This window comes from Hyaena hyaena, unplaced genomic scaffold, assembly GCF_003009895.1.
Source record: "Hyaena hyaena isolate Hyena2069 unplaced genomic scaffold, ASM300989v1 scaffold_483, whole genome shotgun sequence".
NCBI lineage: Eukaryota > Metazoa > Chordata > Mammalia > Carnivora > Hyaenidae > Hyaena > Hyaena hyaena.
The window spans coordinates 365,395-391,639 of record NW_024081117.1 but is presented as its reverse complement, the minus strand read 5'-3'; the positions used below and the strand labels follow the sequence as shown (position 1 = coordinate 391,639).

Genomic DNA, 26,245 nt, shown 5'->3' with positions numbered 1-26,245 from the left:
AAATACCAGTATTATTAGTGAATTCTTAATTTTCTGTCAGAAGCTCTAGGATTAATGTTAATCCAAATTTTTCCTGTCTGTAATTTACTACCACGTTATTACACTAAAGCTATTAACAACTGGAAAAAACTATTACTGAGATTACAGTTCTCACCTTAATGTTTTGAAACCTTTCAAGTGGACACTTGAAAAGTGGACACCCTTCTGATGAAGGGTGAAAACTTTAAAAAGTGAACAATAACGTTCACTGATTTTTGGCCTGAACTAGCCCAACTAACTCAGCTCAGTCGATAGCTATTAGAATAAATATAATCTGACACTGTGAAATTTCAAATTATTCACAGATGTACAATCTCAGATCCTTTCAATATTATAGAAACACAGTTAAGAAATGTAGTTCTATATTTGGGAAACTATAGTATATTTTGTTTATAACTACTGAAGAAAAATCCCATAATAAGATTAATAGGGATTTTCTTTTATGAACTGATCAAAAAATTGATCAAAAAATTATATTATTTCACAATAAGCAGAGCCACAAATAAGACTGTATACTTCAAAGAAATTCAACAGATAACCAAAATCAAGTCATCTCTAAGCACTGCATTAAAAAAACTATCATGAAAAAAACAGTTATTATCGCTGTATCTGTTCACTCAAATATACAATGAAGTGCACAAAGTATAAGAGATGTAGAGAAAAGTAGACAGAGACATACTACTAAGATACTTTAACAAGATATTCTCAAATCAAGACTTCAAGTAGACAAAGATATTAAAATACCAAAGATCAAAACAATAGATGTTTTAGATATACTTTAGAACCTGAAAATCAAAAAACCAGAAAATAATCTTTTCAAGCACACAAGTAATATTAGATAAACTGACCTTATCCCAAGCCACAAAGAAAATCTCAGTAAAGTTGAAAAACATAGAAATATAAACAGTAATAACAGAGAAGTTATCATTTTTAATTGAAATAACATATACACATGCATACACATACAACAAACAAAAGCCCCTTTAACCTGAAAGATTTTAAACTTGCAATTAAAAACTTCTTGGATCATAGGTGAACTCCAAACCTAAAGAGGAGAATTTCCTGCAAATAATGATAATGAAAATGTGACATATAAGATCAGATCCATAAATTCAGCTAAAGCTTTTATTGGACAAAAGCTTAAAGTATTAAAAACTAATATAAATCAAACGAGAATAAATGCTCAATCAATTCAATAAGAAAAAGGAATACAGTAAAACAAAGACTGAATAAAAGAAAAAACAAACAAATGTATTAGAAAAGAGAAAGAACTAACCTATAAATCCAAAAGCCAACTCTTTAAAAACCACTGGCTAACCTAAATCAAGAAAAAAGGGAAAAAACAAAAGTATCCCAAATCAGATATAATAAAAATAAGCATTAGAACAAAGAAAAATAAAGAAAAGCATGAGATTTCTTCACATAACTCTATGCAAAAAGTTTAAAAATCCAGGGGAAATAAATTTTTTAGGAAAATAGTTTGACAAAATTGACTTCAAAGTCAAAAGTCTACTAATTTCCATGGAAAAATAAAAAACTTTTCATAAAACAGTACCAGACTCAGTTGGTTTCACATGGGAATTTACCAAACCTTCAAGGAGCAGAAAATTCCAAAAGCACTTATGATATTCTAGAGGAAAGAATTAGTAATATTTTGTTATTATACAGTACTTGGACTACCTGTGAAGCACTAGAGTGTTATTTGAAAGTAGACTTGAATTAGTTGTAAATGTGCACTGCAAACTCTAGTGCAACTGTTAAAAAAAAGTAAAAATAAAATGCTTAATTAAACCATAACAGGCACAAAAAGAGTAGAAGACAAAGCAATAGGAATAAAGAACAGTAGTAACAAGCAGAAAACAATGACAAATATAATAGACGCTATTCAACCATATGAATACTTCCTTTAAGCATCAATGAATTACATCAATTACAACACAGACTGTCAGAGTGGACCAAAAAATAAGACCCAAATACTTGTTGTCTACAAGGAATAAATTTATATATAAAGACACAGAGTAAAAGGTAAGAAATGGAGAAGGATATACTGTGTTAATACTAATCAAAAGAGAATGGGTGTAGCTACATTAATTTCAAAGAGAGGACTTCAAAGCAAGAAAAGTGACCAGGGACAAAAAGAAACTACGTAACAATAAAGCAGTCAATTCTCTAAGAAGACATAAAAATCCTTAACATATATATGCCTAACCACAGAGTGTCAAATACATAAAGTAAAATCTGATATAAACTGTAAGGAGAAGACTGATCCACTATTACCGTTGGAGACTTAACACCCCTCTGTCAAAAACAGACAGATCTAGCAAGTAGAAAATCAGTAAAAACATAGCTGAACTCAAAAGCATCATCAATCTACTGGATACAACTGACATCTACAGACTACATCCAACAACAGCAGAATACACATGTTTCTCAAGTTCACAGGGGACACTCAGCACAAAATAGACCATATTCTGGACCATAAAACACACTTTTTATTCATTTAAAATTTCTTTTTAATTTTTACTTATTTTTGAGAGACAAAGACAGAGCATGGGAGAGGCAAAGAGAGATGGAGACAGAATCTGAGGCAGGCTGCAGACTGTGAGCTGTCAGCATAGAGCCTGATGCTGGACTTGAACTCACAACTGTGAGATCATGACCTGAGCCAAAGTCAGACGCTCAACTGACAGCCACCCAGGAGCCCCAAAACACGCTTTTAAAAGAACAGAAATGACACAATGTTTGCTCCCAGACCATAATATAATTAAACTAGAAATCAGTAACAGAAAGCTGGTTGGAAAATCCCAAAATAATGCAGAGATTAAACAACGCACTGCTAATTAACATATGATTCATAGAACAAAGAAAAAAAACCCTCAAGAGCAATTTAAAAATATTTCAAATTAAATGAAAATGAAACACAACTTATCAAAATTTGTGGAATGCAGTGAAAGCAATGTTTAGAGAATTTACAGTATTTCTAAAACTCTAAAATCCATAATCTAATCTTCCACTTTAAAATACTAGAAAAAGAACTGCAAATTAAATCTAAAGTAAGCAATAAGAATAAAAATTAGAACAGAATTCAATGAAATTGAAAAGAGGAAATCAATAGAGAAGAATCAAAGAAACCCATAGCCAGTCTTTGAAAAGATCAATAAAATCAATACGCTAGTCAGGCTAACTAAGAAAAAAAAGAGAGAAGACAGAAGTTAGTAATATCAGAAACAACAGAAAGACATTACTACAAATCTCAAGGACATTATAAGGATAATTAAGGAATAATATGAACAATGCTACAACCACAAATTTGATAACCTATATGAAATAGTCTAATTCCTAAAAAAGACAATCTGCTAAAACTCATACATGAAGAAACAATCTGGGTAAGCCTATATCCATTAAAGAAACTGAAACAATAATTAATAACCATCCAAAACAGAAAGCACCAGGCCCAGATGGATTCACATGCAGATTCTATCAAACATTTAAGAAAGGAATTACATTAATTCTCTACAGTCTTTTTCAGAAAACAGAAGCAGAGAGAATAATTCTTGACTCATTCTACAAAGCCAGCATTTAATACCAAAATACTTCATACTAAAACCAAAGACACCGCAAGTTTCTTGTAATGACAAATACTTCTCAACAAGGATGCAAAAATCCTGAAAATATTAGCAAATCAATCTGTCAATATATAAAAAGGACTGTGCAACACAACCAAGTAGGATTTACACCAGGTATGCAAGGGTGAGTCACCAATCAAAAGTCAACTGAAACAATCTAACACATCAACAGACTAAAGAAAAATCATGTGATCATTTCCATACATACAGTGAAAGCATCTGACAAAATCTAACACCCATTCATGATAAAAACTCTTAGCAAACTACAAGTAGAGGGGAACTTCCTCAACTAGAGAAACTAAAACTTAGGAAACTAAACTTACTCATACCATACAATCCTACAGTGGCATTCCTTGGAATTTACCCAAACAAGTTAAAAACTTGTGTCTACACAAAATTGCACAAGAATGTTTATAGCAGTTTTATTCAAAACTGCCAAAACTTGAAAGTAACCAAGATATCCTTCTAAAGATGAATAAATAAACTATTACCTGACATATCCAGATAATGAAATATTCTTCAGTATTAAAAAGAAATGAGCTATCAAGCCATAGACAGACACAGCAGAATCTCACTCAAATGCCTATTATTAAGTGAAAGAAGCCAATTTAAAAAGTCTACATACTCTATCATTGCAACTACTGGACATTCTATAAAAGGCAAAGCTCTGCAAAAGGAAAACAAACAGTAGTTACTAAGAAAGAATACGAAAGATGAAGAGGCACAGAGAATTTTTAGGGCAAACTACTCTGTAGGATACTATAATGGTGAACACATGTCATTATACATTTGTCCAAACCTACAGAACATACAAGAGTTAACCCTAATACAAACTTTGAGTGATAATGTGATAATGATGTGTCAATGTAGGTTCATCAATTTTAAGAAATGTACCACATTTAAGAAATCCCATACTTAGGTGTGGGAGGTTGTGAGCATGTGGAGATAGGGAGGATATGGGACATCTCCGTACCTTCTGATTAATTTTACTATGAACCTAAAACTGAAAAATAAGGTATTAAAAAAAAGAAAAAACAAGGACATTATCTGCACCCAATATCATAAATAAATTATCCCTACAAGACAGAGATTCTAAAATAGAGAGGGAAAAGACCAACCAAAAAAAAAAAAATAGGCAGGAGACATGAACAAAAGTCACAGAAAATGTTCCTTATATATAGGAAAATGTCCAACTTCATTCATAAGAATAACATAAAAATTATACAAACACCATTTTTTCCATCAAATTGGCAAAAATTTGACATTTGCTAACAAAGCAGAAAAAGGCACTGTCATAAACCGCCGGCAACAATGCTTTGAAAAAGAATCGTCATTATTTAGCAATTATATAGGAATTTGCCCTGGACACAGCAGTTACACTTGAGGGCTTCATCTCTTCCTAAGACAAACTAAAGAAAACAAACAAACAAACAAATAAACAAAGAAACCAAAAACAAGTGCACAAAGCTCTTCACTGCAGTTTTAAATGTGATAGCAAGACTGAAATAAATGTCTGCCAGTAGAAGACTGGTTAAACAATGTATATGATACATTCACACAATGAAGTACTCTAGGTAAACGTAAAAAAGCACAAGAAATATCTCTACCTATTGCTCTGGGATGGTCTCCTAGATACAGTAATAAGTAAAAACAGCAAGGTAAAGAACATGTATACAGTATCTTGCCTTTTATCTAAGAGAAAGCAGAAATACCCCTACATAAATAGTAATTTGTGTATGTTCACATATATATACATTTGGGTGTGTCTGTGTTCAAACAGCAGTATAATCCAAAAACTAATAAAACTGGTTATCTATAGGTAATAGGGTAAAGGAATTAAGAGATAAAAAGCAGACTTTTCTGAATGTAAAGTATTCGGGAGTTTTAACTTTGCAACCATGTAAATGTTTATGATTAAAAAACAAAATGAATAAAAGAAACCCTAAAACAAAAATCAAAATTAAACAAAGCAATGCAACTGTTCTATCAATTTTGTGGTTTAACCTCAGAGAAGGACTGTTTCAAGTGACTTGATATACAATAATTGATATATGTCCCTAACAGATTTCACAGATATTTCCCTAATGGGATATATCCTAAGAACTACAAAGAAATCTTAAACTGTTCTCAGTAATATTATTAGTGATATTATTGTTATTCTGGAACTATTAAACATAAGATAATGCAACTGAATATCAACAGGGACTGTAATAGCATACTAGTGTCCATACAAGTACTGAAAATAGTGCCAAAAATTAGTTGTCTGTGATACGAGCCTAGTACACAACAGGGGCCACAACGTAACTCATCGTCTTCCCCATCTTACTTGATGGTATGGAAAACCTAATTAGGCTTAACATGTCCCCTCCACTCTTCTTTTGGTCATCAAATCGTTAGACTCTACCTCAAGCCTCTTGTGTTAAATTTAGTTCCACTGTGTTAACTTTGGTTCAGATTGCCCAAACCAAACCTTTGCAATAAAAATGTAATAACACAAGCCACATATGTCATTTTGGATTTTACTGTTTCCATCTTAAACAGAAAAAAGAAACAGAGAAAATTAAAATTCTGGTAACATATTTTATTTAACCCAGTATATCCAAAATATTGTCATTCCAACATGTAAACAAAAATTATTAATGAGCTCCTTGACTTTTATTTTATGTATTAAAGCTTTGACATTCAATATGTATTTGACACTGACGTTGCAGCTCAATTCAGACTAGTCACATTACAAGTGTTCAACAGTCCCCCCCCCCCGGAGAACAGACGCCAGACCACCAGGGGTTCTCAAAACTGGCTACACATCAGAATCACTTTTCATTTATGCAGTAAGTAAACTTACTAGGTGCAGGGTCTGGAGGTGAATCTGTGACAGAGAAGATTCCTGGCATACAAATCTCTTCTCTCTTGCCGAACCCTGACTGGTACCTTAAGACTGTTCACAATCTGATAGACCTAATCTACCTCTTCAATCCTTATCTCAAATTGACATGCTATAATTTCTATGCTTTAAACACATATCTTCAGTTTCTCAAACACACTAGTCCTTTAAAACTCCTTATCGTTATTGTGTTGGTTCTTTCCTCTTCTAAGCTTTCACCGGCCCCTCTTTCATCCTACCTATCCTTCAACACTCAGTGCAAATACCATTTCCCTGTGAAATGTTGTGTGGTTCCCCATGGAGTTATTTACTCCCTCCACTGTGTATTTTACTCATCCCTATCATACTATAAGACTTTAAAGAATTACAATTTATCTATTTATGATTTGTCTCCCCACAAGATCATGGGTTAGCAACCTCATAACTCAGACACGCTGGAGTTGGATTCAGTGGCAGAAAAGGGGTAGAATTAGAGTTAGTTTGTGAAAAATTACACACAACCTATCTTAGCAATGCTGTTATCTAACCTACAGTTGCCTCTACCTAAATTAAATGAATTTCCCATAGAAATTTATTACATTTAGATCAACAGGCACATGTGCTGCAGTACGAATATATCACAGAAGTGAACAGCACTTGTTATCATGCCAAACAGATCACTCAAAATAATTAATGCCCTGGTATCCTAGCTTATTAGCAGTTTTCTTTAAGTCTGGATAGTAAACTTCCTAAAACCTGATCACTCTCGAATCTTACTACTATAACGCTTAGGTATGCATAGCACTCAGCACCTTTGAGGGCTTTCTCATCCAGAAAAAGTAAAAATCAAGCTTAAAAAATTTCTTTAATGTTTATTTTTAAGAGGGGGGCGGTACAGACAGCAAGGGAGACAGAGGATCCAAAGTGGGCTCTGCACGGACAGTAGAGAGCCAGACACGGGGCTTGAACTCATGAACTGTGAGATCACAACCTGAGTCAAAGTCTGATGACTTTCAGTCAATCGACTGAACCACCCAAGCACCCCAGGCTTTAAATTTCTTAATGTAATGTCAATTTAGCTGTCTATGAAATTGAAAATGCTGAACATATAAACTTTTATGATCAGCAACACACTTAGATTTAAATATCTGTTAACAACCTAAATCTCCAATGCTGATGTTCATGTCCTATCAAGATCCTAAAGCCGATTTATATTAGAGAGGAAGGCTGAGAGCTACTCTCATACCTGTACATACCATTTATTAAAACAGCCACCATGGATTAGCCACTCAGGCTACTTTGTTTTACATGTATTTTCTTCACAGTAACACAGTGATATAGCCATCAACTCCATTTAACACATAAAGAAACTGACAGTAGAGTTAAACAATTCCTGAAATAATGTCTTCAGAATATGAATTACAGATGTTTGCCCTTTAAACTACAGTCCATTTAGTGGTGTGCTAGAGCCAGTTCACACTGACTCACAAGAGCCAACTGCTAAATTTTTAGGAACTGCACAAGCTACTGTTAAACAGAGCTATGATTAAAAACTAAATCATAGGGGCACCCGGGTGGCTCAGTCGGTTGGATGTCGGAATTCGGTTCAGGTCACGATCTCACTGGGAGTTCAAGTCCCACATTGGGCTCTGTGCTGACAGCTGGAGCCTGAAGCCTGCTTCCTATTCTGTGTCTTCCTTTTCTCTGCCCCTCCGCTGCTAATGCTCTGTTCTCTCCCTCTCTCAAAATAAACAAACAGTAAAAAAATTTTTAAAAATCATAGGCTAACAACAAATGAAAACAGAGGTACTAATTATTCAAAACTCACTTCCTAAATATTTTAGTACATTTTACTCGAGGATTAATTATATTTATTATATACGTGTGTATACATATATGTGTGGTATGTGTGTGAAAAATACTATATAATGGTGTGAAAATGAGTATCTCTTCTCAACTCTGTTTTCAGTGATATCACCTTGCTAGCTTGAGACTGACCATGATGGGAACACTTATGTCCAAGAAACTGGCAAATCGTACAAAGCATGGCTTTTTTTTTTTTCCTGAGGGGTTGGTAAACATTATTAGCAAACTACGAGTTCATTCCTTATTCTGAATAATCAGTTATTTCAAAATGCAACACACATGTTCAGCCTCTACCTAGAAATTCTTTTTCAGTAGATCAAGGATAGAGTATCAGCATGTATTTTGCAAGACTATCCTCTAAAAGAATTCTGATACATACCTGTAGCTGAGAAGTAAGCTCTCTAAAAGTATCATGGATCATATCAGATACTAGAAGGCTACAAACTTAAAACTGCATTACTTTAGGTTCCCAAAGAGAAATCTCTACAAACTATAATGTAAAACTGTAACACAGCTTTTTTTTTTTTTTTATCAAGGATCAAAGACAATCACAGGAAAGGTTCTATATAGCTTAAATTACCAGAAATGTTTATTAAAAATGTTTAAACAATAATTAAAACATTATGAGACAACTAAGATATCCACATGAAAAAGAATAAGGCTGGACCATACATTAAAAATAAGTCAAAATAGATCAAAGCTAAAGCTAAGATTCTTTGAAGAAAACATGGCATAAACCTTTGTGACCCTGAATTAGATTTCTTAGATAAGACACCTAAAGCACAAACACCAAAATCACAGATAAACTGATTTCATCAAAATAAAAACATTTGTGCTTTAAAGGGCATCATCAAGAATGTAAAAACATAACCCATGAATGGAAGAAAATTTTTACAAATCATATATAAGGAATGTGTATCTAAAATATAGAGTTGTTACAAATCAACAATAAAAAGAGAACTCAATTAAAAAATAGGCAAAGGATCTGAATAAACATGTCTCCAAAGAAGACATGCAGGTCACCATGAAGCACAGGAGATGATATTCCATATCATTAGCCATCAGGGAATTACAAAAACTACAATTAGATTACCACATCACACCCATTAAGATGGCTATAATCAACGAGTTAGATAATAGCAAATGCTGATGAAGATGTAGAGAATTGGAAACCTCATACACTGCTAGCAAGAATGTAAAATGGTGTAGCTGCTTTGGAAAACAATCTAGCAGTTCCTCAAAAAATCAAATATAGAGTTACTATATGACTCAGCAATTCTACTCCTAGATATAAACTCAATAAAAAAGAAAATATGTGTCCACTCAAAATACTGTATATGGATGTTCATAGCAGCGTTACACCTAAAAGCCAAAAGGTGGAAACAACACAAATTTTCACCTACTAATGAATGGATAAACAAAACATGATACGTTAATACAATGGAATATTACTTGGCAAAAACAAGGAATAAAACATTGCTGTATCCTATAATCTTTTTTTTTTTTTAATGTTTTATTTATTTCTAGGAGAGACAGCATGAGCAGAGGAGGGTCAGAGAGAGAGGGAGACACAGAATCTGAAACGGGCTCCAGGCTCTGAGCCAGCTGTCAGCACAGAGCCTGATGCAGGGCTTGAGCCCACACACCATTAGATTATGACCTGATCCGAAGTCAGACGCTCAGCCGACTGAGCCACCCAGGCGCCCCATAATCTTTCATGAGCCTTGAAAACACTATGTTAAGTGACAGACACTAGTCAAAAACAAAACCACATATTGCAGGACTCCAGCTATATGAAACATCCAAAATAGGCAAACCTATAGTGATAATAAGTGGAACAGTGGTTACCTAGGGCTGGTGGTCAGTTGGATGATACAGATATGACCACTAAAAACAAACATGATATTTAAGTACATTCCATTTTAGAAAAAGAGAAAAACTTTTGAGTGATTCTAGTTTCATATTAACCCTAAAATAGACTAATAACAAAAGTGAGAGTAAAAGACACAGACTAAGTAGAAAAAAAGAATTCTTCAGGGGGTTCTTCTGACTGCCTTGCAGTCTTTTCCCACAGGTTTTTCCCTGGGCCTTGCCATCAGGGATGACCTGTGCAGTTTCAGTCTCCGGCAACTAAAGGATATAGGGTTTTTTTTCAGGGTGATGAAAATGCTCTAAAACTGATTTTGGTGATGGTTGCCTGACTCTGGGAATACACAAAAAGCCATCCAAGTGTACATTTGAAATGGATGAGTTGTACAGTATGTGAATTATATCTCAGGATATATATATATATATATATATATATATATATATATATAAAACATTAACTCAGGAAGCTATTTCCATTTCTGAAAAAATTAGGTCTTCTTTTATTCAATAAATTATATTGAATCAATTTATATATTGATAGAAATTTATATATTTATATAATCACCAAATTATATATAATCATCAATTTTATTTCTCTTATGGCTTCACTATCAGGGAATTCACCGCTGACTTTGTGGTCACAAGTGCTTTCCTTCACCTAAGTTCTCTAATTCAGTTTCTGTCACCACCATGCTTGCTTTCATTGTTTTAATTTCTAAGTGTTCTACTGTAACCCACTTCAATCTTTCTTAGACACAAACAAGAGATGATGGCTGGCTGAATTCTGAAAACTTCAGGATACTTTTAGATACTCCTGATGTCCACCAAAATACAGAAATCCTATGAAGTTCAGCTTGAGTTCTGCTAACCAATTTCCTTCATCTTACCTACCATCAAGAACTAATTCCAAGAATGAGGAGTTTTCCCAGAGGATGTTTTTCCTCTAAGTTACATTTTCCACGTAAAACATTATAACATGGTATTACACATTTACCATATATTCAGCACACAAGATAATATTTTAAATGGAAAATAACAGATCACTACTGAAATTAAACTTTGTTTTGGGAAATTCATTCCTACCCTAACAGGTGAGGATGACTCCTCTGTATTTCGTTTCTGGGACTCAGTGTCCACATCTTGGCGCTTGTTCTTCATTCTTTCTCTAAGGTCCCCTGTAGGTCTTTCTGGTGACCTTTGAATCAAAAAAACAAAAACAAAAACAAAACGAAAACAAAACAAAAATCTATATTTATATAACATTTATAAGAATGTATTTACAGAAACACATCACAAATCAAGAAAAAATGTTTTAACTGTCCATGGCTCCTAATGCTCAGAAAAACAATTAATTTGCTTGAGCTTAAATATTAACATATAAATAATATGAACATCACTTACAGGTTTTCTCCCAATACCAACCAGAAGTGTATACATTAAAATCCCATGAGGAGGCAGGTACTAGTGATATGAATAAGAAACTGTATGTTAGCTGAGAAAAAAAAATTGTAATTAACAGCTTAATTTGTTTTTCTAAAAAATCACACAAATGCATCATTTATATTTGAAGTAAACAGTCAGAAGATAAAGTTTTAAACCACAAGGTTGTAAAATTAATCAAAAGGCAACATTAATAGTATTATCATGTATGTATGTATGTGGCTGGATGCAACACCAACAACTGAGAATTACCCACCTCAAGAATCACAGCAAATATAGGACTTTTAAGTTATTCTTATAACTCTTCTTAAATTTGATACTGTTTCAGAATAGAAAATAGTTAAGGATTCAAAGCAGGATTTAAGTAGTGGATTTCCTTTAATTAAGGAAAATCATAAATATTTATATTCAATTCTGTAAACCTTCATAATTTATACTGAAAATTCTATAAATGGCTATCCAATTATTTTCACACCATTATTAAGTAAAAAAACAAAGCAGAGATGGAAAACACACAACCCTTAAAAGAATATTCCTAGATCTTAAAAAAAGGGCAACGTAAGTTAAGGAGTGGTATGTACCTCACTGGCCACCAAAAAATACTGCATATATATATATTTTTAAAGATAAAAAGAAATCACGTAAACATTTACATCTATTTCAAGTAATAGTTAACCAATCAAATCAATTCTTTTATCAATACAAATCATATTAATGAAGAATAATTCAGTTAATACACTCTAAAGGCTCTGATTAATATTTATATGTATATTTTATGACTGTATTAAATGTTTTAACAGTTAAATCTGACCTTGAAAGTGAAACTTATTATTAAGAACCAGTTACTTAAATGTTTTAAATTTTAATTATAATGTACATGAAAATCTTTTGTACCCTGGTTTCCTTTACATAATAAGACTTATTTATATCAAATTTATATATATACTTATGACTTATTTATATTCATATTAAAGATTATGACTTTAATATCTTTTGACTAAACAAGCATTTCTGAAATACACTGCTTTTCTTTCCATCTTTGAATCACATTATGAACTATATTCTCTTCCCTACAAAAGAAGGAAAAAAAGACAAAGCCAAAGGGGGTTAGCAAATGGAAAAACATGCACAAAATTAAAAAATCCTTTATTCTAAGTCTAGTAATGACACTATATTTTTCCATTTTAACCAATTTCTCTGCCCATTTACCACCAATTTATCCCTGGCATAAAAATTTCTGTCAGTTAACAGTAAATTTCAGATGAATTAAAGCATGTATTAAAGTGTAGTAATAATATAAAAACATTAAAATTATTGAAACACTTTGCCCAGGTGTTTTATACAGATACTTAAATATATTTAAGAACTGGTTTTCTCACATTAACAGAGGGCACAGATGACAATCTAAATACAAAAAGAACAAATATTCAGCATCACAAGTAAGCTAAAATGTACATTTTACATGAACAGAAAGTCAGTTCAGGGTTTGAATTTTAAATTCTATTAAGCTTCAAAATCTATACACAAACACACACATCATTTCACTTATTTAAAAAAAATCTGCAAATGCTAATGTTCAATTTTCATACTCTTGCTGTAGCCAAAGCAATCAGCACATTCAATTTTAGGACTTGGTTAATTATTAATCAGGTTTAAACTGCTTTTGTGACAATCTTTACATGTTACATATTCAAACACAAATAACAAAATTGTGAACTGAATTGAAAGAAAAATAAAAGGTCTTTATTAAAAAATTTCATTTAGCTTTGCCTTTATCAAAAGCAAAAAGATGTTCTAAATAGGTAGTAGTACCTTTACCCACATATAAATATATATTTTACATTAATACGTAGTGAGAAGAGATTTGGCAAATGCATTTTAATCTCCAGGGCTTGCAGTAGATTGTCTTTTGTCAGGAAGATTTGAATTAAGAACATCTTAAAAAGCTAAAATTATATGCTTTAAATTTTAATATTTTAAGAGTTAAAAAGTCTCCCCTCAAAAAAATGTTTCCTCTAAGTAAATATAAATCCATAGAATTCTATCTTAAACCATTTTCATACATAATTGGGTGGGGGGAGAAGTAAGCCATACACAGAAAAATATCTGTTGGCAAAAACAGTAAATACTGATCAAATAATTTTAAAGCATACGTTTTATTAATCTTGAAATTAACAACTAAAATGATCTTGTTGATCTTTGACTATTGAGAAGACTACCACCAAAAGAGAAAATCTAATCAAATATATGTATTTCAGACTTTTATACTAACTAAATTACAAAAGCCATCTTCTAATAGTATGTGAACAATTCAAAGTTCTTAATTTACCTTCTATAATTGCTGCTATAACCTTTACCACGGGGTGAAGGGCCATGTACGAATCTACATGTGTTTCCATAGAGGCAGTTGCCAGTCTTCAGCCAATTACGGCACTGTGTCTAAGAGACAGATATTACTATGTAAATTTCAGATTTATTTCTGGAAAAATGATGTTAGTGGGACAAAATTACAACAAATTCTACCAAAATTCCAGATAACCTGAGATACATTATTCCCCAAACAATAAAAATATCAGGAAAAAAAAAAAAACATAAAAACTGTTACTCTTTTCACTCCTCTTTATGATACTCAGTTTTAAAAATTTACTGAACATTCCTCCAATACAACAATCTGTTCACCTTTATGATACAAATCAGTACTTCAAGAATAGGATTATAAGACAAGCCCTGTGACTGTTCCAGTGACAACTCACCTCTGCTGTACTGCCAGTGCTGGGTCCAAGCCTCTCAAATACACTGGGTCTTCGGGATGTGCTATCAGATATGGTCTTGGTATTTTCCACTGTGACCTTCCTTCTAATTTTTGACATTTTGTACTACTTTAACCAAAAAAGAGAGAGGCAAAACTGTAAAATTCTTCAGTTTTAAATTAACTGAGCCCATAACTTACATGTAGATAAAGCTGTAGATAACACTAAAATTATGGGGAATTTTTCTCAGGAGACAAAAGGCATAGAGAAGTCACAGGTAAACATAGGTAACAGAAGGTATCTTCTAAGGCACACCTTATTAGTGAATTTATAACAACTTTGAAACCTGTTGGCTACAATTTCACCTCTTCCAAGTTTTCAAAGTACATTCAACCTCAGAAAACACACTATAAAATGTTTAGTTTCTACCATCCTTAAAAAAGTTTCAAAATTCAGTTAACTATCTTTCAAGGAAAAGTTGTACATCATTCTCCATCAACTAGTTAACAGGAAAAGCTATGTCAAAGAGAATAGGAAATAATATAAGGTGATAGTAGAAATTATGCTTTATACAATGTATAACAACATTAGGTATATTCCAAAACTCAGCTTGGGAGAAAAGTAAAAACTAAATATTTTCTCCATCTTACAGACCTTAAAAAAGAACAGTCTAATGAAGGATGTTTATTTTCCAATAATATAAAAAAAAAATCAATGTTGATAAAATGACTTTTTTCCCAAAATGGAACAGGCTACAGAACTAGAAGTCAAGATGTTTCTAGAATTTATATACCACACTGACATAAAAATCAAAGATGCTAAAAGTGATGAACAGGCTATCTTACCATTTTAGAAATAAGAAAGGCAAATTGTAAAAACATTTTACAAAGGTAAATAAAACATTCAAAACTAAAACCGTAACAAAACAAATCCAAATATATATTCAGGTAATTTAACTGGAAATGAAAATATCAGTATTATGATATATGTTAGAAAACGATATTAAATTCTAGATCTAGAAAAACTTAGTACATCACTCTGGGAATTGCCTAAGAACTGCCTAAGAGGGCAAATAAAAACACTAATCCATATCACACTTAATACAACCTAAATTGCTGAAATCTTATCAATAGTAAAAAGTTACTAGAATGAACAATAGCAGCCAAAGAAGTAAAAGTTCCATTTGGTATAGAATTGGTCTCCACAAAGTTCACAAATTCAAAAACCTCTTTAATGTGGTTTCAAAATAGACATTATCACTTGAAAGGAGATTAAATCATGATAGTACCAAATCAAATTTTTAGGAAAAATTATAAACAATATTTGGTTTAGTTAGACACTTCTTTTCAGCTCACATTTTTAAAAGAATCCTAAGAGTAAGGACAACATTTGACAAATGAACAAAGATAATGAACCAAGAGGAAAACAGGAAATGATATAATATAGTAGTTTTAAATTGGGGTGGGGGAAGGTATAGGCTTCTTTCATATAAAATACAACCATGTTAATAATTAATGCTTAGTGATTCAAAGATGTTAGAATTTTAATTACAGATTTTAAAGAATCAGCATAGAGTGCTGCAAGATGAAATCACCTATGTGTCAACTGTTCTCCAAGTAAGGAACTATACAGCCACTGTACATACAACAGTTAGTAGTGTAAGATAATCTTCGATTTCATTCTCAGCCCAAAGGCAAATTTACAGAGTAAAAGTTGGTAAAATTTCATATATCCATTTGATTTACTAAACTGAAATGTTCTTTATAGACCTGAAATTCAGCCAAGATAAGTGGAGCTGAGGAAAGATCTACAAAATGTAAAGCTTTGATTAACTAAGAAAGCCACTTTTTTACAATTTATATCTGAGCAGGAGTCAATAAAAAGTGAGTATGTCACAAAATATATAGGGAAAGTTTAGAACAAAAACACGTTTAAAGTTTCACTACATATTACTGTAACTATTAATATATAGATGTACATTATAATCCGCATTCACTAATTCAGTTTTTAAAACATTTAATAATAAACTTACAATTGAAGGAGTTCTAGAAGTTCCTTATTAGCTATTATTAGTTATTTAGAACCTGGGAAACAGGCATCCCACCCCACCACCTAAAAAGACTAACCCTAACCTTAACGTATTTCCCTCCACTATCAATGGAAATAGTTCTGCTTCCAAAACTCCTATATAGCCCCTTATGCCACCACTCCCAACACACCTGCCTCCAAAACAAATTAATGTTAGTGCTTTCCATAATTAGGGCAAAAAGCTACTTATTATTATATCTGAAACACCGGTCTTCTACCGTCTCCCTTCTTGTTTTTCTTCCTGCTCTACAATCTGTTGCTCAGCTCAGCACTCTACCACTCCCCTACCACTGAAAACCACAGCTTCTCTCTAATGCTAGATCATTACCATAAACTTTGAAGATTTCAAAAGGTCTGGACTGTATGTTGAAGATATTCAAGTGAGGTCTAATGACCGAATCCTATATCCCTTCTTGTATTCTTGCCACTAAAAAAGTTCCTTCCCACAGAGAAAAAGTTGCTTGCACAGGTGACATCAAGAACTAGTCAAGATTCACCTACATAGCGATTATCACTAGAACTTTACTTTTAGCTATTGTTGAGTCTTCCAACTTAAGGGAAAGCAGCAAAGAAATAAAAGTCATATTCTCAGCATCCAACAGTGTCAGACTTCCTCTTAAAATCACACTGACTTTGAATACTGGGTCTATGTTAATTGGGAGGTTGTGGACAGGAAAAAAAAATCTGAGGCAAAAGGGAAAAAGTAGGACTTGAACTTTTCTAACTGAAAGGAATAGCAATTCTTCTAATCATCTATCTAGGAACTTCTATCAGTAGTCACCAATGGTTCTCTAAATATTATTACTGAAACATTCATGATTGGCATAGATAAAATGCTTTATGCTTGCAAAATATACTTTAAACCCTATTTGTCTAAATATATACACAAAATCTACAATACAGGAAAAGCATTTACTCATATGTATTAACTTATTACTTTAAAAGTATGTTACCACTTAATATGACTTAGTTAGAATTTTCTTTCTAAAAATTTGGGCCCTCAAAGGCAAATAAATACCACAACAGAGGGGCACCTGGGTGGTTCAGTCGGTTAAGGGCCTACTGATTTCAGCTCAGGTCATGTTCGAGCCTTGCATTGGGCTCTGCACTGACAGTGTAGAGCCTGCTTGGAATACTTTCTCTCCCCCTCCCCCTCTCCCCCTCCCTCCTTCCCTCTCAAATAAACAAACAACAAGTAACTTTAAAAAAAAAAAAAGAAAAAGAAAAAAAATACCACAATATAGACATGGGGGGATACCTTTTTCAATTAGTATCTGAACATGCTTCAATAAGCAAATACTTCAAAGTATATGAGAAAAGTTAGAAACAAGGAAATAAAAAATGTAAATATTAAAGTCTTCTCTATCTTAGAGACTTTAAAGGTTTTCCCCCCAGTTCTGTTTTCAAATTATTCTTTGATTTCAAACTGTCATCACACTTTCACCCACATCATTAAATCTTTCCCAAACACCATCATTAGCAAAGCCCAAGTGACACCTGTGAAAGTGTATTGAGTTATTTTCCTATTTCTTCCCTCTATTTGCAGAGTAAATAAATGTCAAAGTTTTCATATCTTTTCAATTGAAAAAAAGAAAAACAGGGGACACGAAGCTTGACTCTACTAAAACAAAAGGGAGTCTTAATAAATGGGAACTGTCCCTCTCTTCCTCCAAAACTTACAAGTATCACAATGTACTCAAAGCTACATACTATAAATATGGCTAAGAAAGGAAAAACATATAGAAACTTTTTAAATTACCAGTTATTCCTGAAGCCTAATTACTAAAATCTTGTCAATAAAACATGTATCAATTCTAGTATCCTCACTATAATACATAATTACATCTTTTTGAGGCCTCCTCTTCCCCTAGCACAAATGAAAGCATAAATTATCTTAATCTGGATGAGTAGCAGCATCGTATTAGGAAACCGTCAAGTAATTAAACAAATAAAACTACATAAATGTACTAACTGGTAGTAGAATAAACCCTTATCCATTGAATTTCTAAAATTAAAAGGTTTATATTAAAAATAAGGGCTCTTCATAGTTATAGTTCATATATTTGAAAGAAAAACAGTTTAGAAACTTATTTGATGCATAATCTGGGAGAATTTTTTTAAGAACTTTCTAAAACAACCTTGCATGTTACATATAAATAGACTAAAACAATTCCAAACTGAATTCCAAACAAAATTAACAGAACTAAATTGACTACAGCTCTATGAGCAAGGCAATACTGTAGCACTGTGCAATAAAAATAATTTGTAAAAAAGACTATGCACAGAGAATCACCAATGCTGGCAACTAGTATAAAGTGAAATACATAGAACTGCAACAGACAAACTACCAAAAAAGAATAAAGACACTTTCTACAGCAACACCAGTTAACTTTCAACTGTTACTAAATAGCTCCAACTCTATATGAAATGGAGAGTGGGGTTGGAGGAAGTGGCGAAAACAAACATCCACTGAAAACCGAGCATGCAAATTAAACAATTTTGCTTTCTATATTTAACTGCCAATGCATACCGTAATACAATTTAGCACTGATAACTTATTAAAATTCTAATAACCTGTACATAAGTGAAAATAGCACCAACTTGTTGGATTTTAGTATTAATTTACTAGTAAGATAATTGGTTTGATTTGCATATCTTAAATATGCAATCAACATTCATTTCGAATCAGCAATAATTAGGAAGCCAGTAAGAGGCATGCATTTGATAAAACTGATTGGTACCAGAACCACACGGTAAAAGTCTAAGTTTCATGGTACAACTATTTTTACAGACACAAACTGCTCTATACCTGAATCAACGTTCTTAGTAGTCTCTTGTTTAAACTGTCATGATATAATCTTAACATTTCATTAAGAATTGCAAAGTATATGAAAATCTACAGATTATACCCACAAAACTCTCCACAATACTGTCGCTTAGGTACTACAGCCAGTAATTTCGAACACTGCAGAACTGGACTCCGCTAACTCCGGCACCATATGCATATGCATGAGTACTGCATAAACATTTAGATTAACTGCAACGGTATCACGGACTTTGACTAGTTGAAGTGTGACGATATTTTCCAAACTTTTAAAACTGTTTCTTCAAAAAACCCAAAAATGTCTCGGATAGTATACGTCTCTAATTTTCAGAGTAGTTCAAGTTATCTGAAAACTTCGTAATATAACTCAAAAGCTTAGGACACTACGCTCCACAAACAAGAACCTACCAATATCATTCAAGTAATATCAGCTTTGAATACTTTTCCAGCCACATAAATTATTTAAACCTGTTCGGAAAGAGATAATGCCAAACAACAGACCCTCTCCGTTCACTCCACTTTCCCCGGTTTCTGACAGATAATTGCCAAAAATAACTCCCTAGGTAATGTAAAGTAGCACTCCTCAACCTCCTAGACCCAAGTCCTTCAATTACCAGTCAGGAAATAAGCAAAACCAAATACAACCAACAGCGAGATAATTTTTCCTCATAGATCTGAAATGCGTAAAGAGGGAGCCTCTAAATCTAAGACCACATTCCTGCCCCCTTGCAGCGCATACAAATGCGAATACTGCGCAAGGGTTCCCAAGCCCACAAACAGTGTCCCGGCACAGGTTTTTGTCTGAATCGACCCGACTCCGCACACAAACTCGCAGGAATCAGAACAAAAGCGAGAAACGAAGCCAGAGCCGAGGGAGCAATGGCAGAGTTAAGGGTGGGATGCTGAAGCAGAGCTCAAAATCCTGGCGTGACCCAAGCGGAGATGGAGGACAAACTCGGGGCCTCGCCATCCACGCCCAACGCCTTTCCCCCGATACCCATACCGGTTCGCACAATTCAAGCTTACCTCTTCCCCGAGCTCTCGTTGCAAGCTCAGTCTGGAGGCGCTACCGCCACCACCGCTCCGAGGAGCGGGGGAGGCGACTCTCTGTCCCCGCGCCGGGCCCCGGGAAGACGACGACGAGAAGAAGGAGGTGCGCGCGCGACTCCCGGGAACCGGCCCTCCGCTAGCGAGGGGTCCCCAGGGTGGCTGAGAAGTAGAACCCGCCCGCCCCTTGCCAGGGTCAAATTAGACTGACACGTAGGAAGAAAAAGAACGAAGAGAGAGTGGAAGGTAAGAAAAGGCGACGAAAACACTACCAGGCCGCTAGGAGAACCGACTCAAAATGCCGCCGGAAGTCAACTGTTTGCCCTGATCCCCCTCAGCTGAGGCAGCTTCCGGCCTCCAGATTAGTCGTCAGCGCGCAGGCACCGCCCCTTCGGAGACACGCCCCCCGGGCGTAACGTCGGCTCCTGGAAGTGCATTGGAAATGATCACCTCTGTGCTTGGTGGGGGCTCCGTGGAGAGGAGTCCCCGAGCCGGGGGGAGCCAAAATTTCCAATAAAAAGGGAATCTAAGAGAAAGAGTTTACTCCTTTTATTACATAATTTCTTGCAATAAACAGCTGTTGTAAATGCGCAAAATGCCACATGTGTTGTTGAAAATAACTACAGCCATTCATTCATTTGCTCAGCAACGTTCACTGAGCAGTGATAGACGGTGTTTGTACTGTGTTTGACACTCCTCCGCTTTCTGGGCCTTCGCTTCTTACAGTGGAGCAAACGAGACACAGTTTTGTTTTTAAAGGCACAGGCAGTTCATTGAAAATTTGGAGCAGAAATCTTTAATGTCCTAACCACCTTTCCTTTTGTGGTCCAATGATCTAGAAATTAGTTATTAAAATCGCTTGAGGTCGACGGTCAAACGTCCTTAATCAAAGAAAAAAAAATTCGAATTTAGCCTCTTACACATTTTTTTAGAAAAAAAAAAGAAATGTGAGCCCTTTTCTGCCTTAATTTTACGGTAGCATTTATTTTGTTCTTTGACAAAACCAAGGAATAGGAAAACCTTTTCTTAAAACTAATGATAAAACTTTAAAAAGAATTGGTACAATGATTTTGTCTTTTTGGAACCAGTAAATTAAAATATGGGAGAAGAATGGAAAAATCAAGGGTATTAAACATTGTTGATGACATGCCCCACTATTTTAGAGATAGCAGCAAGAGCTTCCGTACAAGTGGGTTTGATGTAACGCTCTGGCAGCAAGAATCCATATCTGCCTTTATCTCGAAGTTCAATTGTAAACGAATATTTTATGCCCAGGTCATAGATCCAGTCATCTGAACCTCCAGGAGCTAGGTCTACAAGAAGAAAAAAGAAATTACTTTTTGAAATTCAGATATTTCAAGTTAACTAGCAAAATGGAATTTTTTCCCCTAAAAATAAAAATAGCGCTGATTTTTTTTCTGATTATTAATCTAAGATTCGGGTAGAAATGGAGATTGAAGACAAACAGGTTAAAGAAGAAATTACTCAAAACCCTGCCAAGGAGTAATAATCACTATTAATATTTTAGTGCCTTTTTCCCCCCAGTGCATGCTTTAACATCATTTTTTCCCTACATAAATAAGATTATCCTATACATGCAGTTTTGTAACATTTCTTCTTTTTTAAAGTTTATTTATTTTTAGAGAGAGAAGGAGAGAGAGAGAATCCCAAGCAGGTTCTGCACCGTCAGTGATGGGGAGCCAGACACAGGGCTCCAACTCAAGAACTCAAGATCATGAACTGAACTGAAATCAAGAGTCAGAGGCTTAACTGATTGAGTCACCCAGGTGGCCCTGTAAAATTTCTAAACCTGATCTATCTGACCAGATTTATGTATTAATGACTTCAAATCTATAATATCATTTTTCATGACCCATAGCATTACACTGTAAAGCTAGATATAATTATTTACTTGGAGACCATTAGATTTTCTTCTAATTTCTAATTAATATAAACAACCTTACAATGAACTTTCTTGTTTTTACTAATTGCTTCTTTGTTTCTTTAGAATATTCTTTCCTAGAATGGATTTACCTTCCTAAGAGTATGTACTTTTTACAGTTATGCTACATGTTGCCAAAAAACCTTGAAAAGAATCGAACCAATTTACACTTCCACTAGCAGGGTCTGAATATGCCCACTTCCCTTCCCATGCCATCCACAGGAATTGTGCATTTCTGGCAATTTTATGGGTGAAAAATAATATAGAATCATCTTGTTTCTTTGATTACTGCTGAATTGAACATTTTATTTGGTATATTTATTGTCCATGTTTATATATTTTTCCGCTTGATTTTTCTACTCTATATCTTGTTTATTTTTCTACTCGATTCATTTTATAGGTGGTCTATAACAGCGATATTAGTGTGACTCACCTTGTGTAATATGTAAGCTTTTTTTATTATTTGGTTATTTAGCTTTCAACTTGGTTTATGGCAGTGTATTTATATTAAAATATTTTATCTGGAATTTAGTTTGGAGAAAGGCATGTTAGTAATCAATTAATTTCTTTTTCTAAGTAAGTTGTCAGATTTTCCAACCCTATTAATTGAATAACCAACATTCTTAGAAGGGCCTCCTTTATGAGATACTAGACGCCCTTATATATTTAAGTGTCTTTCTGTTCTTACTATTCCCTTCTGTTGATATATCTCTTCCAGGCTCTGATCCTCAGTCTTAATTACTATAAGTTTATGATATGCCTCAATACCTGGTTGGGGCAAATTCTCCTATTAGTCTCAATTTTCAGGATTTTACAAGCTGTTCTACCAACTTTATTCCTTCAAATGAAGCTCAAAGTCATTTAACTGCTCATTGGAATTGCATTAAATATACAGAGGAATTTAGCACAACTGACACATTTTTATATTGCTTTCCCACTCAAAAACATGATGCATTTCTCCTTGTATTTATCTTCTTTTATTGTTACCAGTAAAATTTTCTAGGTTTTTCACATAGATATATGGATTTATTTGTGTGTGTAGACACATATATACATTTGACAATGAATTCACATGTATGTATGTATCAGTATGTATATGTGTGTTCATGTGTATGTGTATACAATATGAAGGGGTAGTAAGATCTTTTTTTCCATTTTATTTTCTACCTGATTATTATTTTTGTTGTATATAAGAGAGCTTTGGATTTCTGTATATTTAGTTCATAGTCAGCCACCTTACTCAACTTTTGTGATTTTGTTTTGTTTGTTGAGAGAGAGAGTTTGTGCATGTACTCAGGGGAGGGGCAGAGGGAGAGGGAAAGAGAGAATCTTAAGCAGGATCCCAGCATGGAGCCCAGCTCAGGGCTCAATTTCGTGCCCATGAGATCATGACCTGAGCCAAAATCAAGAGCAGAACACTTATCCAACTGAGCCATCCAGGTGCCCCAAACATTACTCAACTTGTGATTGTTACTAGCATTTTTGGTTGATTTCTACTGTTTTCCAGATAGATAATCTTATAATATGTAAAGTGATCATTTCTGCCTCTAATTCCTGTACCTGAATTAACTACAAAGATGTTTACCAAAGCATTGTTTCTAATACTGAGAAATATCCATCAGCAGTGGATTAAATATGTTATTTGGCAAATATTTCTGACCACTATCAATATCTGGCATTTCTTCTTCTAGACATTTTCTTGTGCTTATGCACACAACCACTTAGATGTATCCTGAATGAATGAATATGTAGGGATAGACTGATTTCACCACAGCAGAAAGTTGCTTTTAAAGCTCCTCAGCCCTGAGGCTCTATGGTTATGCTTTGGGGAACAATGATAAAGAAGAGGATGGGAATCAAGAAAGCTCTGAATTGTGAAAGGAAGGTATGGGGTTCCTCTCTGACAGTTCAAGGACTTGGGTCAGCAAAGGTAGCAGGGGACCAGTGACAGCAAGAGACAGATACCATGCAGACCAGTCTGATCCCTCTTTGTTCTGAGACATTTTGGGGTAGTTGAGGAGGATGAGGAAGATTCTGGACTTCCTACTAAAAGGACATCCAGGGATAAAGCAATTTATTGAAAATCATATGAATGTAATTATTAAGATGAATGTATTTTTATACTCCTGTAGATCATACCTGTTAAAGAAAACTTTGGGGTTTTGAATATTGTCTCAGGGCTTTTACACAAGCCATTCCCTCTCCTCGGTTTTTCTCTGACACCAGTGTTTGGCAGCCAGTTGTCAGGTACATCTCCCAGAAGTGTCACCTACAGAGAGAGACCTTCCCAGGTCACTTTAGCTAAGTAGCTTCTCTCTCTTGCAGTCATCCTCAGATCCTTAAGCCTATTTTATTTTCTTCACTTATCAATGGGATTATACTATATTTTACTATTTAGTTGTTTATATCAGAGATTGGCAAACTTTTCCTGTGAAGGGACCAGATAGTAAATACCTTAGGTTCTGTGGGCCACAAATTGTTATAAAACTGTTCAATACTACTGTCATGAAAGCTATCATAGACAATACATAAATAAATGGGTGTCTCTGTGTTCAAATAAAACTTTATTTTTGGATACGGAAATCTGAATTTATATAATTTTAACGTGTCACAAAATCTCATTCTTCTTTTGTTTTTTTTTCAACCATTTAAAAAATGGAAAAACTATTCCTATCTCACAAGCCTGTGCCTCACAAGCAATGGGCTGAATTTGGCCTATGGGTCGTAGTTTGTGGACACCTGGTTACATGCTTATTTCCTCTTCCTCTTTCCCCATCTCCCCCTCCAGTTTCACAGGATAAAAATCATTATCTGTCATCCCAATGTGGGTGAAAAGGAGTCCCTCATAAATATCTACCAACAGCAGAAATTAAATTTTAAAATATTTCTTAAGAGTTTGCCATATACAAGCTATCATCAGCATGATACAAGCAAAAGACACTTAACTATAGTATGCTGTAATGAGCACAGCCTGTCACTATCAAGCATCTAATGTAAACAGTGTTCTCTAGATTTGTTTAGTGTTCAACCTGTGCAGGCCTATATGGTGGCCGTTGGTATCTTATGTATTTTTTAATCCTTTATGAACTTTCCTGCTTCACTCAACTACTATGATGCCAATTCTATAATCTCTGTTCTATAGCAGTGAACATGATTTTTTAAATACCTCTTTGGTTTCTTTTCAGTGTTCTCATATATTAATATAGCCTTGTTCAGTTCTGTCATAGCTAACATGCTCCCATCTCTAATTGTTATAATCCAACTGTTTTACACGTGACCTTGTTTAAAGATTATATTTAGAAAAAATTAAATCCACACAGAAAAACCAAACACATAGACTTCTTTAGTACCTCACAGTTCTTCAAGATGTTAAGGAGAAATACTTACACAAACTTTCCGAACCACTGCCGTGTGTATATCTGATATTTCTATTAGTATTCTCTATAGCACGGGCTGCTTCACTGGCCACTAGAGACTGAAATCAATAAAATATGAAATTTCAGTTAATGTGCAGCTTTGGAGCAAGACAGGTAGAGTTTATTAAAGAAAATCATATATTAAATGAATCAAACTGTATATGTGAAGAAAAAGAAGGTATAATGGTGGTTGCTAGGGGGTTAGGGGTGAATGAAATGGGAAGATGTTGGTCACAGGATATAAATTTCCAGTTATAAAATGAAGAAGCTCTGAGAATCTAACACACAGCATGGAGACTATAGTTAACAACACTGTTTTATATACTTGCAAGTTGTTAAGAGAGTAGATTTTAAACGTTCTCAGCACAGAAGGAAAAAGTTGTAATTATGCGAGGCGATGGATGTGTTAACTGACTTTATTTTGGTAATCATTTCACAATGTAGAAGTGTATCAAATCATCACATTGTACACCTT

The 26,245-nt window shown here is 34.0% G+C and overlaps 2 protein-coding genes across 4 annotated transcripts in view; both read right to left on the bottom strand.

The window, feature by feature from the left end:
* Window positions 1–20,727, bottom strand: part of ZC3H13 (zinc finger CCCH-type containing 13) — a 96,677-nt gene extending 75,950 nt beyond the window's left edge. For 2 of the 3 annotated variants that reach the window (XM_039254362.1, XM_039254364.1), the window contains exons 1-4: window positions 20,392–20,727; window positions 14,457–14,582; window positions 14,033–14,142; window positions 11,347–11,458 (exon numbers count right to left, since the gene is read on the bottom strand). In XM_039254362.1, the coding sequence (XP_039110293.1) occupies window positions 11,347–11,458; window positions 14,033–14,142; window positions 14,457–14,573 (339 nt within the window). In that variant the 5' untranslated portion in view covers window positions 14,574–14,582; window positions 20,392–20,727. The remainder of the gene's footprint in view (window positions 1–11,346; window positions 11,459–14,032; window positions 14,143–14,456; window positions 14,583–20,391) is intronic. The other variant, XM_039254363.1, reaches the window with a different exon arrangement.
* Window positions 20,728–21,468: 741 nt separating this feature from the next.
* CPB2 (carboxypeptidase B2) overlaps window positions 21,469–26,245 on the bottom strand; it is a 48,208-nt gene continuing 43,431 nt past the window's right edge. The window contains exons 10-11 of the mRNA XM_039254360.1: window positions 25,742–25,829; window positions 21,469–21,725 (exon numbers count right to left, since the gene is read on the bottom strand). Coding sequence (XP_039110291.1) covers window positions 21,541–21,725; window positions 25,742–25,829 — 273 coding nt within the window. The 3' untranslated portion in view covers window positions 21,469–21,540. The remainder of the gene's footprint in view (window positions 21,726–25,741; window positions 25,830–26,245) is intronic.